This window comes from Salmo salar, chromosome ssa12 (assembly GCF_905237065.1).
Source record: "Salmo salar chromosome ssa12, Ssal_v3.1, whole genome shotgun sequence".
NCBI lineage: Eukaryota > Metazoa > Chordata > Actinopteri > Salmoniformes > Salmonidae > Salmo > Salmo salar.
In genome coordinates this window covers 22,604,675-22,623,462 of record NC_059453.1, presented here as the reverse complement: position 1 = coordinate 22,623,462, position 18,788 = coordinate 22,604,675, and the positions used below count along the sequence as shown (strand labels likewise).

Below are 18,788 nucleotides of genomic sequence, written 5' to 3'. Positions count from 1 at the left end.
AGAGAGAGAGACAGCGAGAGAGAGAGAGAGAGAGAGACAGTGAGAGAGAGAGAGAGACAGTGAGAGAGAGAGAGAGAGAGAGAGCGACAGCGACAGCGAGAGAGAGAGAGACAGCGAGAGAGAGAGAGAGACAGTAGAGAGAGAGAGAGAGAGACAGTGAGAGAGAGAGCGACAGCGACAGCGAGAGAGAGAGAGACAGCGAGAGAGAGAGAGACAGCGAGAGAGAGAGAGAGACAGTGAGAGAGAGAGAGAGACAGTGAGAGAGAGAGAGAGCGACAGCGAGAGAGAGAGAGACAGCGAGAGAGAGAGAGAGAGAGAGATCAATAAACCAATCAATCAGTCAGTCAATCAATCAATTAAAACCACAGAATGGAGATATTATGCAAACAGTCAGCTGAAAAATACCTGAGAACATAGGTAAGAGGAAACCCAATGGACAAGATACTGAAGAAAGCTGTGAACATGAGTTTGTACTTAAAAGAAATGTGAAGATGGAGAGACGTACTATACCTTTTCCGGGAGCTGAGCCTCTACTTCCTTCTTGAGCCTGCGTAACAGGAAGGGGCGGAGCACCTTGTGGAGGCGACGGATAATCAGGATGGTCTCCTCTTCATTTAGATCCACCTGTAGAGAAGAAGAGAACAAAGTTAAATATTATTTAATTTCATGAACAGAAATGTATACAATTGACTAAAGGTACACTACCGTTCAAAAGTTTGGGGTCACTTAGAAATGTCCTTGTTTTTGAAAGAAAAGCACATTTTTTGTCCATTAAAGTAACATCAAATTGATCAGAAATACAGTGTAGACATTATTAATGTCGTAAATGAATATTGTAGCTGGAAACGGCTGATTTTTAATGGAATATCTACATAGAAGTACAGAGGCCCATTATCAGCAACCATCACTCCTGTGTTCCAATGGCACGTTGTGTTAGCTAATCCAAGTTTATCATTTTAAAAGACTAATTGATCATTAGAAAACCCTTTTCCAATTATGTTAGCACAGCTGAAAACTGTTGTTCTGCTTAAAGAAGCAATAAAACTGTCCTTCTTTAGACTAGTCATGTATCTGGAGCATCAGCATTTGTGGGTTCGATTACAGGATCAAAATGGCCAGAAACAAAGATCTTTCTTCTGAAACTCGTCAGTCTATTCTTGTTCTGAGAAATGAAGGCTGTTCCATGTGATAAATTGCCAAGAAACTGAAGATCTCATACAACGCTGTGTACTACTCCGTTCACAGAACAGTGCAAACTGACTCTAACCAGAATAGAAAGAGGAGAGGGAGGCCCTGGTGCACAACTGAGCAAGAGGACAAGTACATTAGAGTGTCTAGTTTGAGAAACAGACGCCTCACAAGTCCTCAACTGGCAGCTTCATTAAATAGTACCCGCAAAACAACAGTCTCACTGTCAACAGTGAAGAGGCGACTCCGGGGATGCTGGCCTTCTAGGCAGAGTTGCAAAGAAAAAGCCTCATCTTAGATTGGCCAATAAAAAGAAAATATTCAGATGGGCAAAAGAACACAGACACTGGACAGAGGAATTGAATAGTTTCCAGCTACAATAGTAATTTACAACATTAATGTCTACAATGTATTTCTGATAAATGTGATATTATTTTAATAGACATCTTTCAAAAACAAGGACATTTCTAAGTGACCCCAAACGTTTGAACAGTAGTGTACGTAGCAGTGATTGGCAGCTGGCGGCCCGCAGGACAGATGAGCCGATTAAATGTGGGCCTCAGCCTTCCGAGTGCGCAGCGGTCTAAGGCACTGCATCGCAGTGCTTGAGGCGTCACTACAGACCCGGGTTTGATTCCAGGCTGTGTCACAACCGGCCGTGACCACAAGTCCCATAGGGCGGCGCACAATTGGCCCAGTGTCGTCCGGTTTAGGGGAGGGCTCATTGCGGTCTAGCGACTCCTTGTTACACCTGGTCTGCGGTTGTGAGGCCGGTTGGACGTACTGCCAAATTTTCTAAAACGCCATTGGAGGTGGCTTACAGTAGAGAAATTAACATTCAATTCTCTAGCAACAGCTCTGGTGAACATTCCTGCAGTCAGCATGCCAATTGCACGCTCCCTCAAAACTTGAGACATCTGTGGTATTGTGTTGTGTGACAAAACTGCACATTTTCGAGTCCCAGCACAACGTGCACCTGTGTAATGATCATGCTGTTTAATCAGCTTCTTGATATGCCACACCTGTCAGGTGGATGGATTATCTTGGCAAAGGAGAAATGCTCACTAACAGGGATGTAAACAAATTTGTGCACAAAATGTGAGAGAAATACACTTTCTGGGATCTTTTATTTCTGTTCATGAAACATCAACACTTTACATGTTGCGTTCATATTTTTGTTCAGTATATATAGCATTTCTCAATTTCTTTCAGCTAAAAAAACTCACCTTCTCTCCAGTCATAGCAAACGGTGCATTGAACCACTGTTCGAAAGTACTGCAGCTCTTAAAGATGGTGGGCAGGAGAAAGTTGAGCAGGGCCCAGAGCTCAGGCAGCTTGTTCTGGAGCGGTGTCCCAGTTAGGAGCACTCTCCTGGGGGCCAGGTAGTGGGTGTTGAGGACCTGGGTCAGCTTACAGTGGTGGTTCTTCATCCGGTGGCCCTCGTCCACGATCATGTACTTCCACCGGATCTGTGGGGGGAGAGGGAGCAGGGGAGTGATGGAGGAAAGAGAGCGAGAGAGAGAGAGAGAGGGAGAAAGAGGGTTGGGGAGTAGGAGAAGACAGAAAGAGGGTATATAGGTCATCAGTCAAATGGTCATGGTGAGAGTTGTTCAGAATCACGCTGGAGGTAGAGTGTGTGTCTGTGTGTTACCTTGGCTAGGACCTGTTTATCCTTGATGATGTACTCATAGGTAGTGAGGAGAACGTTGAACTTGCCGCTGCGTAGCTGGGGGATGAAGGCCCTTCTGGCCTGAGGGGAACCCTGCAGAGACAACATGAAGGACAAGAACTTGGATTTAACTTGACATGAATGAATGAATTAAATGAATAATTACTAGAATGGTGTGACTTTACATTTGTATTCATAACAGGCCTAGTTGTTGTTGTTCTGACTGCAAGTGATCCACTTTTGATTTGAATGCATTAGACAGGCTTCCACACGGCCGCCCATATGGCTGTATTTCAGGACCCCAAGTAATTAGTGTTACCATGGTTACCATATAGTTGGCAGAAGGTTAGCTGCTCCAACTCACCTTGTAGGAGACTTTCACTACAGACGGAGCCCACTTGTCAAACTCATACACCCAGTTAGAGAGAGTTCTGTCAATGTGAGAAGAGAGGAAAACAGAGGGCCAAACTTACCTAAGCAAACAAATAGCACTGTACCCATAGCGATAGATACATATATATTACTATTCTATTTAGATTTGAACTATTACTTTTTAATTATGCGACTGTACCAAACCTTACCCACCCCTCTCTCCGGATCATTGTTTCCCTCTCATTAGTACTGTACTCCATCATATCATGTATGACAGTCACGTTAAGTGTACTATGAATACAGTTACAATTAAAGGGACAGTACTCTTCAAAAGTCCCACGCCATCAGTTGTGTATATCCAGCTATATACTGTACCTCAACCACAAATGAATGGAGAAAATAAGCACAGGAAATCTGGAAAATGATGTGGAGCTTATGTCTTCCATTCATTTTGGATTGTGGCATATAGCTGAATCTACAAAACGGCCTGTGACACGGACTTACAGTAGCTCAACGTACGACCAATGTTGGGGGTCTTGAAAACGTGATTGATTTTGGAGTGTAATGTCCCTTTAAAGTTTAATTGTAATTGAAGCCATGGTTCTCCGTGCGTGGCAGAGCGGTACAGTACTCACGAGAGCGGTACTATGATGAGGAAAGGTCCGTTGACTCGTTTGTTCTCCATCAGGTACGTGATGAGAGCGATGGTCTGGATGGTCTTTCCTAGTCCCATCTCATCAGCCAGGATACCATTCAGATTGTTGTTGTAGAGAGACACCAGCCACTCCAGACCTTTAATCTGACGGAGGGAGGGACAGAGGGAGGGAGGGAGAAACCGTTTGAGTGGAAAGGCGAGACAAGGAAAGGAAGAGGAGAGAGACAAGGAGAGGAAGAGGAGAGAGGAGAGAGAATCAACAGAGGAAGACAAAGGACAATGTCAGCCAGCCAAAATTGTACAGGTTGGTCTGGGTTTCTTCTAATGACTTAAGAAAGGAAATGTCACTTCTCAGGCTTATTCAGCCTCTTGTCAGTGCTGCTTCACCTGGTACTGTTTCAGTTGTCCGTTGATGAGTATAGTGGACTGTTTCTCCACTCTCTCAGTGACAGCATGGGCCACAGCGTAGTAAGACTGGAGTCCCCGAGCGAACGCTGCCTCTGCACTGTTATACTCATCATCCACATCCTGTTTAGCATGCCTAGGGACGGAACCAGGGAAGAAACAATATCACCGGCTGAATGGCTTTAATGCAATCACTGACGCACTTTTATGATAGTTTTTCAATGAAAAACGTGGTATAAATTCAATGTATTATTATTTATTATTACATATTGGCATGAGCCCTATAAAGTAAGTGTGCTATTTTTTTCAATTCTATCGCTATGAGAGACAAGCATCTTTAGCTGGAAAATTCACTCCGTCATTGATAAGGATTTGCAAGTCAGCAAAACAGCAAAATTTCTCGCTGAATATTAATGGAACTTTTGACCCCAAAACTGAATTGTAGGCATTTCTGTCTTTATGGCTTATTTAAATAAATCCAATGTGTAGGCAGGAGTGCACAACAGGTGAATCTTAATTGTGTCTCCTTGTGTCCTATCTTCTTGCCTCCTCAAAACACATTGGAGAAGGCCAAAAACACATTGGAGAAGGCCAAAAACACATTGGAGAAGGCCAAAAACACATTGGATAAGGCCAAAAACACATTGGAGAAGGCCAAAAACACATTGGATAAGGCCAAAAACACATTGGAGAAGGCCAAAAACACATTGGAGAAGGCCAAAAACACATTGGAGAAGGCCAAAAACACATTGGAGAAGGCCAAAAACACATTGGAGAAGGCCAAAAACACATTGGAGAAGGCCAAAAACACATTGGATAAGGTCAGAGATTTGAGATTCACCCAATTCCTCACTGAAAATCAACAGTTCTTTTGACTCCAACCTCGAATCATACACCAGACATTTCAAATCAAATCTAAATGTATTTGACACATGCTTTGTAAACAGCAGGTGTGGACTAACAGTTAAATGCTTACTTATGGGCCCTTCCAAACGATTTCAGTAAACCACGTCTCAATTTTAGAAACACATAAAATAAGGGCTGTGTTTTGTGTAGGCTTACCCTGGCATGACGTTTTGATAACCATGTAAATCTCTCTAGGACAAGGTGACTTTTATCAATATATTCGTCTCCATTTACTACGATATTCAAAAATGCTACATTAGCAGCTCATTAGCATTCCATTTTTTGGGGATAAATACAGGCGAATATATTGATAAAAGTCACCTTGTCCTAGAGAGATTTACACGGTTATCAAAACGTCATGCCAGGGTAAGCCTACACAAAACACAGCCCTTATTTTAAATGTTTCTAAAATCGAGACGTGGGAAAAAGGAATGGTGACGATTGGAACCATTTCCCTGTTTGACTGCTAGGTTTCATGGGTATTATGACTCATACTTTGTTACTCTATAGGGACCCAGGTGTAGTGTGCTCACTCTATGATGTGTCGTACGTCCACCTCTGATACTTCTTCACTGTCTGGGTCTGGGATCTTCTTCTTCTTCTCCTCTAACCCTACTAACCCTGGGAGGACCACTACTGGAGGCACTGCTGGCTGGGGCTCCTCCTCTTCCTCCTGACAGGCCAATGACAGGCCAGGGGCGGGACAACAACAACTTGTCAATCCCCACTCAGACAGACTGGTCATAGCTTTGGTACAGAGAGAGTGTGGAATGAATCTAGTCTTTATGGCTGTATAACCAATTCAGTTGATTTGGTTCCTACTTGTAGCGTTTTCATCCTGTAATCTCTATATTAAGAGTTTAGTCATGGTTGGGTACTATCTTTTATGACCAAACCCACCTCCTCCTCTTCCGATCCACTGTCTTCACTGTCAGAGCGAGGGGCCACCTCGTACCTGGAACAGCAGAAAACATCAGTATTACAACCACAAACATACCTTTACCCCCTCTAAAATATACCCCTAAACACCTAATAGGCCCATCTCATCCTCCAGCCTCGTACCCAGGGTTCATCTCCAGCCATGTGTCCAGCTGTCCAGCTTTAGGAGCGTCCGCCCCTGTCAGGATGTTACCACTGTCCACGTGGATCACCTTCACTGGTAGGTCACTCATCTGGGACGTCTCATCTAGAGGCTGGAAGGGGGGGGGGCGAGTCAGAAAAACACTGGATGCTGACGTTGAAGGGGAAATATACTATTCTTGGCATCTACTAATACTGATAATTGTTGGTATTTTACTAGGATCCCCATTAGCTGCTGCTAAAACATCAGCTACTCTTCCTGGGGTCCAATATGTCTGGTGATAAGAGTCAGAACGGCTCTGGATACTGATGCAGATACCTGCTTCTGGGTAATGTAGATACCTGCTGAACCATGACCTTTTTTAAATGTTTTTTTATTTCACCTTTATTTAACCAGGTAGGCCAGTTGAGAACAAGTTCTCATTTACAACTGCAACCTGGCCAAGATAAAGCAAAGAAGGGCGACAAAAAACAACACAGAGTTACACATGGGATAAACAAAAGTACAGTCAATAACACAATAGAAAGATCTATATACAGTGTGTGCAAATGGAGTAAGGAGGTAAGGCAATAAATAGGCCATAGTAGCGAAGTATTTACAATTTAGCAAATGAACACTGGAGTGATAGATGTGTAGATGATGATGTGCAAGTACTGATACTGGTGTGCAAAAGAACAAAAAAGTAAATAAAACAATATGGGGATGAGGTATGTAGTTGGATGGGCTATTTACAGATGGGCTATGTACAGCTGCAGCAATCGGTAAGCTGCTCAGATAGCTGACGCTTAAAGTTAGTGAGGGAGATATAAGTCTCCAACTTTCAGCGATTTTTGCAATTCGTTCCAGTCATTGGCAGCAGAGAACTGGGAGGAAAGACGGCCAAAGCAGGTGTTGGCTTTAGGGATGACCAGTGAGATATACCTGCTGGAGCGCGTGCTACGGGTGGGTGTTGCTATGGTGACCAGTGAGCTGAGATAAGGCGGAGCTTTACCTAGCAAATACTTATAGATGACCTGGAGCCAGTGGGTTTGGCGACGAAAATGTAGCGAGGGCCAGCCGACGAGAGCATACAGGTCGCAGTGGTGGGTAGTATATGGGGCTATGGTGACGAAACGGATGGCACTGTGATAAGACTGCATCCAGTTTGCTGAGTAGAGTGTTGGAGGCTATTTTGTAAATGACATCGCCGAAGTCGAGGATCGGTAGGATTGTCAGTTTTACGAGGGTATGTTTGGCAGCATGAGTGAAGGAGGCTTTGTTGCGAAATAGGAAGCCGATTCTAGATTTAATTTTGGATTGGAGATGCTTAATATGAGTCTGGAAGGAGAGTTTACAGTCTAGCCAGACACCTAGGTATTTGTAGTTGTCCACATATTCTAAGTCAGAACCGTCCAGAGTAGTGATGCTAGGTGCGGGCAGCAATCGGTTGAAGAGCATGCATTTAGTTTTACTAGCATTTATGAGCAGTTGGAGGCCACGGAAGGAGTGTTGTATGGCATTGAAGCTTGTTCGGAGGTTTGTTAACACAGTGTCCAAAGAAGGGCCAGATGTATACAGAATGGTGTCATCTGCATAGAGGTGGATCAAGGAATCACCCGCAGGAAGAGCAACATCGTTGATATATACAGAGAAAAGAGTCGGCCCGAGAATTGAACCCTGTAGTACCCCCATAGACTGCCAGAGGTTCGGACAACAGGCCGTTCGATTTGACACACTGAACTCTATCTGAGAAGAAGTTTGTGAACCAGGCGAGGCAGTCATTTGCGAAACCAAGGCTGTTGAGTCTGTCGATAAGAATACGGTGATTGACAGAGTCGAAAGCCTTGGCCAGGTCGATGAAGACGGCTGCACAGTACTGTCTTTTATCGATGGTGATTATGATATCGTTTAGTACCTTGAGCGTGGCTGAGGTGCACCCATGACCAGCTCTGAAACCTGATTGCAGAGCGGAGAAGGTACGGTGGGATTCGAAATGGTCAATGATCTGTTTGTTAACTTGGCTTTCGAAGACTTTAGAAAGGCAGGGCAGGATGTATATAGTTCTGTAACAGTTTGGGTCTAGAGTGTCACCCCCTTCGAAGAGGGGGATGACCGCTGCAGCTTTCCAATCTTTAGGAATCTCGGATGATACGAAAGAGGTTGAACAGACTAGTAATAGGGGTTGAAACAATGGCGGCGGATCATTTTAGAAAGAGAGGGTCCAGAATGTCTAGCCCAGATGATTTGTACAGGTCCAGGTTTTGCAGCTCTTTCAGAACATCAGCTAAGGAGAAGCTGGGGAGGCTTGGGCAAGTAGTGCGGGGGGTGCGGAGCTGTTGGCCGGGGTTGGGGTAGCCAGGAGGAAAGCATGGCCAGCCGTAGAGAAATGCTTTTTGAAATTCTCGATTATCGTGTATTTATCAGTGGTGACAGTGTTTCCTAGCCTCAGGGCAGTGGGCAGCTGGGAGGAGGTGCTCTTATTCTCTATGAACTTTACAGTGTCCCAAACCTTTTTGGAGTTAGAGCTACAGGATACAAATTTCTGTTTGAAAAAGCTAGCCTTTGCTTTCCTAACTGACTGTGTGTATTGGTTCCTGACTTCCCTGAAAAGTTGCATATCGCGGGGACTCTTCGATGCTAGTGCAGTACGCCACAGGATGTTTTTGTGCTGGCAAATACTATGTCTAGAATTACTGTATAACAACAGGTAACATAGTGGTAACCATAGTGATGTAACAGTGTACTGTAGATTGGTTATGAAAAAGTATGAACATGTATGCACTCATTACAGTAAGTTGCTCTGGATACGAGCGTCTGCTAAATGACTCAAATGTCCAGTACGTTAGTTTAATATCCCACTCACTTCTCCATCAGGTCCCAGTACAGGAGTCTGACCCTCAGCGTTCTCCAGCTTCTGTAGGAAAGACATCCACACATCAGTGTGTTTATCACGCTCACAACCACATCTACACACTGACTCTATAAACTCCCTACAGAGACTAGTGCTGACTACAGCTCACAACCACATCTACACACTGACTCTATAAACTCCCTACAGAGACTAGTGCTGACTACAGCTCACAACCACATCTACACACTGACTCTATAAACTCCCTACAGAGACTAGTGCTGACTACAGCTCACAAACACATCTACACACTGACTCTATAAACTCCCTACAGAGACTAGTGCTGACTACAGCTCACAACCACATCTACACACTACACACTGACTCGATAAACTCCCTACAGAGACTAGTGCTGACTACAGCTCACAACCACATCTACACACTGACTCTATAAACTCCCTACAGAGACTAGTGCTGACTACAGCTCACAAACACATCTACACACACAAATTCCTCAGGAGATCTCGGTTGGGCTGAAACCTCGTCTGTCATGTGTCCGTCTCAACGAATCACCATAGGAACATATCAGTCGTGGACATACTTTTTCCCCCCTTCTGTCCAGCACCTGAACCTATTGGATGTGTGTATGTTTCCTTTGTCGCACCTCCTCTCTCTCTCTCTCTCATACCTTCTTCTTCTTCCTCTTCTTCTTCTTCTCTTTGAGGGCCTGTACCAGCTTGTGAGCCCGGACCAACTCAGTGAGGTTGGCTACGTACTCATCCGTCTGCTGCAGCAGGTAGGCCAGACGCTTGTCTTTCTTCTGGTCAATCAGCTTACGGTAGCCCTCCTCATCCTCAGCCTGGAGAGAGAGAGGGTGGAGAGGGAGGGAGAGGGTGGAGAGGGAGAGAGGGTGGAGAGGGAGAGAGAGGGTGGAGAGGGAGAGAGAGAGAGAGAGAGAGAGAGAGAGAGAGAGAGAGAGAGAGGGGGAAAAGGGAGTGAGAGAGAAGGGGGGAGATATTCAGACAAAACACATTGATGTGAGATGGATGAGTGGGTGTGTGGGAATCAGAGTAGAGAGAGTAGATGTAAAGTAATGTGCATTGTAAGAGTGTGTTTCCACATTAGTGTGTGTCTTTGTATACACATGAGTGTGTGTCTAAGTACGGAAAGAGTATGAGTGTTTGCACGTGTGTGTCTTTACACACACACAAGTGTGTGAATGACAATTATGTACTGTCTGTCTATGTATGTAAGGGTCCTCACCATCAGCCTCCTCATCCTCTCCTTCTCGATACGCTCGTTCTCCTTCTTCTGCTCGCGCTCTGTGTTGGCGTGGTATGTGGCCACGGCCTTGGTGGCTTTCTGGATCTTAGCTGTGATGGAGCGGTGGTACTCCTTAAAGTCTTTGGCGTGGGCCAGGATAATGCTCAGATACTCCTGGAGACAGACAAGAGATAAGAGTCAGGATTCAATTCTGTCCCATAGCAAGCATTTCTAGCTGGCGTGGTGGTACTGCTGCTGCTGCTGCTGCTGCTGCTACTACTACTACTACTACTACTACTACTACTACTACTACTACGCTGCTGCTACTACTTCTACTACTTCTACTACTTCTACTACTACTACTACTACTACTACTGCTACTGCTGCTGCTGCTGCTACTAATCCTGAGCAAGGCAGTTAACCCACTGGTCCCCGGGCGCCGAAGACGTGGATGTGGATTAAGGCGGCCCTCCTGCACCTCTCTGATTCAGGGGGGTTGGGTTAAATGCGGAAGACACATGTCAGTTGAAGGCATTCATTGTTACAACTGACTAGATATCCCCCTTTCCTACTGCTACTACTGATTAACATAATGTACCGTATCTAATAACCTCTGTTTTTATGATGAACAGCGAAAGAGTGAAATATATTACAGTGAGATATACTTCTCCCAAATGTCCTCATTAAGGATTAAAGGAATTAAAATCATCTAAACTTCATGAAGGATGTTATCTGACATTGTGCCTTGAAAAGCACAACACTTCTCCCAAATAATGTCCATTGTAAATAGCTTTGTCTAGAAGCAGGTGTAATCTGGCCCTAGGTTAGTGTACCTGGTGTTTCTGTCGACGTTTGCGCTCCTGTTCGATCTTCTGCTGTTTCTCCAGTTTCTCTGTGATGCGGGCCTCCCGTAGGGACTGGCGCTTGCTCCTCTTGTAGGCCTTAGCGTCCAGAGCTGTCTCCAGAGCTGTGTCCCTACGCATACACACCACTACCTCCTGACGCAGCTGTGGGGTTGGAAGAGACCGGAGGAATGGGAAATGTGGATGGAAATGCATCATCATCGTCACCATCATGTGTGGGAATACTGTATGAGAGAGGGTCTCAACAGTCGCCAATGTTTTCAGGACAGTTACAACAGTACAACACAGTTAAAGAGTCATGACTGTTTATAGGACTTCCGTTATGTCATTGTAATGACAGTGTCATGTAGCCATTACGAAGGAGTGCTACAGTACAACACAGTCCTGTGTGTGATCCGCAGGGCAGGCCAGTAGTCTACCTGTCTCTGGAAGTTGAGCAGCTGGAGGGCCTTGAGTTCGATGGTGGCCTTGGTCCTCAGGTCTCCAGCCAGAGAGCCAGGGAGGTTCTCCAACTCAGCTATCCGATGGGTGATACGAGCCTGCAGTCTGTTAGATACCACAGAGACACGAGATAGAGGAGGGAGGGAGAGAGAGAGAGAGAAAGGAGAGAAAGAGAAAAGGAGTGAGAGGGAGAGAGAGAAAGAAAGAGAGAAAAGTCGAGAGGGGGATAGTGTGAGAGAGAGACAGTACTAGTGCTGTAGAGAACTCAGTCTGCTATTATAAATGTATATATAGTAGGACTAACTTTGTAACTATGTTTCTATCTATTCAATTAATGTATGATGAATGATAGGTATAATGCTGTTTGCTCTTTGGGGTCTAGGCCAGGTTACTGCTCTTTGGGGTCTAGGCCAGGTTACTGCTCTTTGGGGTCTAGGCCAGGTTACTGCTCTTTGGGGTCTAGGCCAGGTTACTGCTCTTTGGGGTCTAGGCCAGGTTACTGCTCTTTGGGGTCTAGGCCAGGTTACTGCTCTTTGGGGTCTAGGCCAGGTTACTGCTCTTTGGGGTCTAGGCCAGGTTACTGCTCTTTGGGGTCTAGGCCAGGTTACTGCTCTTTGTGATGTAAAAAGGGCTTTATAAATACATTTTGATTAATTGTGTACTGTACCTGTAATCGCTTTCCTGCAGTATCTCCACCCGGTTAGGGGTCAGGGTTAGTATATTACCTGTAATCCCTCTCCAGCAGTTTCTCCACAGGGTTAGGGGTCATGGGTCAGTGCTTAAGAGTCAGGGCTTAAGAGTCAGGGCTTAAGGGTCAGGGCTCATAGGTTACCTGTACTCCCTCTCCTGCAGTATTTCCACCGGGTCGAGTCCGTGGGGTTTCTGGATGGGGGTAATGCGGTTCTGCTTGGCATGGTGGGGCACCATGGGTGGGGGCTGGACTGGCTGCCCAGGGGACTGGGTCTGGGGAGGCATGACCGGGGAGGCCGCGGGGGGTATGGAGGGTGGAGCAGGGGAGGGACGGCCCGTTGGCTGGGGAGGGATCAACTTCTGGGGGGCGTTAGAGGGGGCGGCGGCGTTTACCATCGGACCTGGGGGAAGGAAAGAAAAGGCAAAGGTAACTAACCATCAATCCATTTTTTGATGTGATTGTAACTGACCAAAACCTAACATGGATTAAAATTATATACAGGACTAAATCATGAAATAACGTCATTAATTATGTTTTAACAATTAACTCTGTGTTGACTAACTGCTATGTGACTAACTACTATGTGAGTACAGATGTAGGATCTTAGTTTGCTACAGCAGGAAAATAATCCTGCAGCAACAAGATATTTTTGTATGGGTAGATAGGTTGTTCATTAGAGCAAATCAAGTCAACAATTTCAAAGTGGAAATTACAAACTTTAGAAGACTTCTTAAAACTCAAATACACTACAAGTTCACATTTCCAGCTTTGAAGGAAAATTCTCAACAACAAAACTGTGAGCAAATTAAGATCCCACATCTGTTCCGACTATGTGACTAACTATAATAAACTTGAACTCATTGCCCCTCAGTAGAAAGTGACAATAACGCTGGTGTTATTATGTTCACCTTCAGACCAGGACTTGGGGGGTCCGTTGGGGTTCTGTCCCTGCATGCCTGTTGGACCAGAGGGGCCTGGAGGAGGCATGTTGGGTCCCATCATCCCTACAACATTATATCAGTGGTATATTTAGAGAAAGGCTAATGTTTCATACTTTTCAGACCTATTGGAAAACAGATATCCAGCTACTGTACCAGATCAAAACAATACAAGCTTGATACTTCTCACAGCATTTAGATGCTGATTAATTGACTCATCAAATCAAATGTTATTGGTCACATACACGTGTTTAGCAGATGTTATTGCGGGTGTAGCGAAATGCTTGAGATAAAATATATTTTATTAGTCCACACGAGATGGAAATGTGTCTTCTGCTTTGTATCCAACCCCACCCGATACACACACATTAGGTTGGAGAGGCTGGAGCAGACTCATCAATGCTTTGACTGATCAATGCTTTGACTGATCAATCTTCCCGTTTCAACTAGCTACTGTAATTATACAGATCAATATCCAATGCTCTTCATTCTGCCTCCCTCACCGTGAGCTCTGCTGTAGCCCTGGCCCATGGGTCCTCCTGGTCCTTGTCCTGGCCCCACACCTCCAGGACCTCCAGGAGCCAGGCTGGGCATGGGCTGCCCCAGTCCCCCCTGCCCTGGCCCCGGCCCCTGCATCCCTGGGCTGCACCCCATGGGCCTCTTCCCCTGGACAGCCATCTGGAGGTGGTCCGGTAGTGGCTGCCCCCTGGCCAGCATCTTATAGAGAGAACAGTTTATTAAAGTATCAATCCAGTACATTAAATGTTAGTTATTGTAACATGTGAATGATGTTCATTGATTTGCTTGTCTACCCTTTTGTCATGAAATTGTAATTAAATTAAAAAGCATATGAAGTGTCACTACAATATTTATACAACCGGTGACGAGGCATATTAGCTACATATTAAATACAACATTGTGGACCGCTCAGAGTTTGGAGACATTATAAATAACCATAGGCAGTCATTACACATTATATATCAGTTATAATGTATCATCTTAAACACGTATCGGTCTTTCAACCATTAAATCATCAATATCTGTACATGCCTTATAGGCCATGATCTGGGCCCGCAGCTGGTGAAGCTGGTTCTGGTTGAAAGGAGTAGGGCCTCCACCGGGGCCACCAGGGGTGGTGGGGCCAGGACTGGGGCCATGAGGGCCAGGGCCGGAGCCACTTTGCTGGGGCCCACCGGGCCGGTTCTGCTGCTGGTTCTGGCCCCCCAGGGTTTGGGAGTCCGGGTTGGAGGAGGTGTCTGAGGGGTTTGGGCCAGCGCTAGAGGGTTGGAGAGGGCCAGAGGGGGGCCCATTGGAAGGGACGGGGCTGGAGTGGTCAGAGCCGCCGAGTGGGGAGTGGTAGCCTGGTGGGGAGAGAGGGAGACGGAAAGAGAGAGAGATAGAGAAAGGGGATATTTAGTGAGGTGAAACATGACATATAAAAATGAATAGATTTGACACAATATCCAATTCTACCATAATAGATAATCATATAGGTTCTATACAATACAGTTAATTCTGAACATTGTTCAACTGCGCACCCTCCTGAACAGACCCCTGGTGAGAGTGTGTACCTACCTTGAGAGTGTTGGTCCATGGGGCTTGGAGGAGGGCCCATGCCACTGTGTCCTCCCTGTCTCATGGGCATGCCCTTCATCTGGGCAAAGCGGGACTCCTCACTCATGCCCTTCTCATGCATACCAGTTCTCTCCATAGCAGTCCTCTCCATAACTGTCCTCTCCATGGCAGTCCTCTCCATGGCAGTCCTCTCCATACTAGTTCTCTCCATGGCAGTCCTCTCCATGGCAGTCCTCTCCATGGCAGTCCTCTCCATGGCAGTCCTCTCCATGGCAGTCCTCTCCATGGCAGTCCTCTCCATACCAGTCCTCTCCATACCAGTCCTCTCCATACCAGTCCTCTCCATACCTGTCCTCTCCATACCAGTCCTCTCCATACCAGTCCTCTCCATACCAGTCCTCTCCATACCAGACCTCTCCATACCTGTCCTCTCCATACCAGTCCTCTCCATACCAGTCCTCTCCATAGTAGTCCTCTCTATTCCAGTCCTCTCCATTGCAGTTCTCTCCATTGCAGTTCTCTCCATGGTAGTTCTCTCCATACCTTCCAGTGGCTACAGGGAGGGAGACATAGATACAAACAAATGGAGATAAATCTACATGGAAACAGGTTTTGATTGTTGCAAGGAATTGTTTCAAAAAAGTGTATGTACTGTATTTACAGGGAGGAGTTAGAGTTCCAGTCAAAAGTTTGGACACACCTACTCATTCAAGGGTTTTTCTTTATTTTTGACTATTTTCTACATTGTAGAATAATAGTGAAGACATCAAAACTATGAAATAACACAATGGAATCATGTAGTAACCAAAGTGTTAAATCAAAATATATGTTATATTTGAGATTCTTCAAAGTAGCCACCCTTTGCCTTGATGACAGCTTTGCACACTCTTGCCTTGTTAAAGGTTATTTTGTGGAATTTCTTTCCTTCTTAATGTGTTTGAGCCAATCAGTTGTGTTGTGACAAGGTAGGGGTGGTATACAGAAGATAGCCCTATTTGGTAAAAGACCAAGGCCATATTATGGCAAGAACAGATCAAATAAGCGAAGAGAAACAACAGTCCATCATTACTTTAAGAAATCAAGGTCAGTATATGCGGAAAATTAAGAACTTTGAAAGTTTCTTCAAGTGCCGTCGCAAGAGGATAAGTTCATTAGAGTTACCAGCTTCAGAAATTGCAGCCCAAATAAATGCTTAACAGAGTTCAAATAACAGACATCTCAACATCAACTGTTCAAAGTAGACTGCGTGAATCAGGTCTTCATGGTCGAATTGCTGCAAAGAAACCACTACTAAAGGACACCAATAAGAAGAGACTTGCTTGGGCCAAGAAACAAGAGCAATGGACATTAGACCGGTGGAAATCTGTCCTTTAGTCTGATGAGTCCAAATTTGAGTTTTTTAGTTCCAACCGCCGTGTCTTTGTGAGACGCAGAGTAGGTGAATGGATGATCTCCGCATGTGTGGTTCCCACCGTGAAGCATGGAGGAGGAGGTGTGATGGTGCTTTGCTGGTGACACTGTCAGTGATTTATTTAGAATTCAAGGCACAGTTAACTAGCATGGCTACCACAGCATTCTGCAGCGATACGCCATCCCATCTGGTTTTCGCTTAGTAGGGTTATCGTTTGTTTTTCAACAGAACAATGACCCAACACACCTACAGGCTGTGTAAGGCTTATTTGACCAAGGAGAGTGATGGAGTGCTGCATCAGATGACCTGGCCTCCACAATCACCCGACCTCAACCAAACTGAGATGATTTGGGATGAGTTTGACCGCAGAGCGAAGGAAAAGCAGTCAACAAGTGCTCAGCATATGTGGGAACGCCTTCAAGACTGTTGGAAAAGCATTCCAGGTGAAGCTGGAGAATGCCGAGTGTACAAAACTGTCATCAAGGTGAAGGGTGGCTACTTTGAAGATTCTCAAACATAAAATATATTTTGATTTGTTTAATAGTTTTTTGGTTACTACATGATTCCATATCTTTGCAGCAATTCGACCATGAAGGCCTGATTCACACAGTCTCCTCTGAACAGTTGATGTTTTCATATGTTTGTTTCTTGAACTTTGTGAAGCATTTATTTGGCAGGTAACTCTAATAACTTATCCTCTCCAGCAGAGGTAACTCTGGGTCTTCCTTTCCTGTGGCGGTCCTCATGAGAGCCAGTTTCATCAAAGCGCTTGATGGTTTTTGCGACTGCATTTGAAGAAACTACCAAAGTTCTTGACATTTTCCGGATTGACTGACCTTCATGTCTTAAAGTAATGATGGACTGTTGTTTCTCTTTGCTGATTTGAGCTGATCTTGCCATCATATGGACTTGGTCTTTTACCAAATAGGGCTATCTTCTGTATACCACCCCTTCCTTGTCACAACAACTGATTGGCTCAAACACATTAAGGAGGAAAGAAATTCCACAAATTAACTTTTAAAAAGGCACACCTGTTAATTGAAATGCATTCCAGGTGACTACCTAATGAAGCTGGTTGAGAGAATGCCAAGAGTGTGCAAAGCTGTCATCAAGGCCAAGGGTGGCTACTTTGAATAATCTCAAATATAAAATATATTTTAATTTGTTTAATACTTTTTTTAGTTACAACATGATTCCATATGTGCTATTTCATAGTTTTGATGTCTTCACTATTATTCTACAATGTAGAAAATAGTAAAAATGAAGAAAAACCCGTGAATGAGTAGGTCTGTCCAAACTTTTGACTGGTACTGTAGATGGCAGACAAAGTAGCATGGAATAGAATAGAACAGAACACAACAGAAGAAAAAACATTATTGTCCACACAATGTGGAAATGTGCCTTTGGTTCTAAAGGGTACAGCTGGTTAGGTACAGTAGCACTCAATAATCCACAAGGTGTCCTTACTTTGTGTAGAGGGTGCATGTTCTCCTCGGAGTATCCAGAGGGCCCAGGCTGAGGCAAGGATGGAGGCCCTGGGCTGGGCCCCATCATGCTGTGAGAGGACCCCCCTGGAGAAGGACCAGGGCTGGGGCCAAGCATTGCCCCAGGAGAGGGCCCCGGGCCTGGGGAAGGACCCTGTCGAGGGGTACCCCCTATGGGAGGGTCTGGAGTGGACATCCAGAATGGATGGGTTGGGTGGAGGGGGAAGACCCTCCTGCTATTGGATGATAGTAGGGACCACTGGAAAGCGAGACAGACGATAAACATGCATTAAGACTGATCATTAATTAATTAGTACTGAAATCCCATTGGGCCTAATCCTTTAAAATGTATGTAGTTTGTCATGTCTATAAATAAATAAATGACTATGTAATAAGCGTTTTATTAGGACCCACCCATGATAGCTAAATGGTATGGCCATAATAAAATGAATGGTCGGGAATGATGACATGCCGGAGGTTTATTGAAGAAATATAGAAATATATAAAGCCAATAACCTATCGATTATCTGTCTATCGCTATTAAGTCGCGATTGCATGATAGACAAATAGGATTTCACTAGTTATCCATCCTTTCTGTCTGGCTGTTTGATGCACTCACACCCTGCGCTGCATCAAAGCACTCGCTGCGCACAGCCTCCCGTTCCATAGCAATTATACCGCTGTTTATACACGTCGGACTATCGACTCAACTTGAAAAGGGGGAAACATGAAAATTATATTATCCCTTGCCTATTGAGCATTAAATATGAGTCTCGATGAAGGGGGAATGGCGGACTGTCTGTGATTGTGCCACAGTCGGACTTACCCGGGATAAATTAAAGGCTCGCCGGTGTCCCGTTGTCCTGAATTTGGTTCTATTAGAGACGTTGCGACTGTCGTAATTAATGTTCTCACCCTTGCTCTTTCGTAAACATTGGCGCTGCGCTTGAAGCGGTTATTTGATTCAACGACGTGGCTCGAGCGCCCCCTCCCTCACGGTTGCAGTGATGACCGACAGT

At 45.1% G+C, this 18,788-nt stretch overlaps 1 protein-coding gene across 9 annotated transcripts in view; it reads right to left on the bottom strand.

Annotated features, from left to right (window-relative positions):
• The window catches only part of LOC106564512 (transcription activator BRG1), a 28,000-nt gene extending 9,212 nt beyond the window's left edge, over positions 1-18,788 (bottom strand). For 7 of the 9 annotated variants that reach the window (XM_045691050.1, XM_045691053.1, XM_045691055.1 and 4 more), the window contains exons 1-17: positions 13,803-14,017; positions 13,270-13,365; positions 12,503-12,761; positions 11,649-11,775; positions 11,200-11,373; positions 10,367-10,540; positions 9,792-9,962; positions 9,119-9,169; positions 6,258-6,388; positions 6,096-6,150; positions 5,729-5,868; positions 4,272-4,425; positions 3,865-4,028; positions 3,222-3,288; positions 2,840-2,950; positions 2,415-2,657; positions 511-624 (exon numbers count right to left, since the gene is read on the bottom strand). In XM_045691050.1, coding sequence (XP_045547006.1) covers positions 511-624; positions 2,415-2,657; positions 2,840-2,950; positions 3,222-3,288; positions 3,865-4,028; positions 4,272-4,425; positions 5,729-5,868; positions 6,096-6,150; positions 6,258-6,388; positions 9,119-9,169; positions 9,792-9,962; positions 10,367-10,540; positions 11,200-11,373; positions 11,649-11,775; positions 12,503-12,761; positions 13,270-13,365; positions 13,803-14,016 — 2,445 coding nt within the window. In that variant the 5' untranslated portion in view covers position 14,017. Of the gene's footprint in view, positions 1-510; positions 625-2,414; positions 2,658-2,839; positions 2,951-3,221; positions 3,289-3,864; positions 4,029-4,271; positions 4,426-5,728; positions 5,869-6,095; positions 6,151-6,257; positions 6,389-9,118; positions 9,170-9,791; positions 9,963-10,366; positions 10,541-11,199; positions 11,374-11,648; positions 11,776-12,502; positions 12,762-13,269; positions 13,366-13,802; positions 14,018-14,349; positions 14,661-14,874; positions 15,428-17,752; positions 18,029-18,595 lie in introns of those variants that run through there. The other 2 variants (XM_045691056.1, XM_045691049.1) reach the window with 2 other exon arrangements.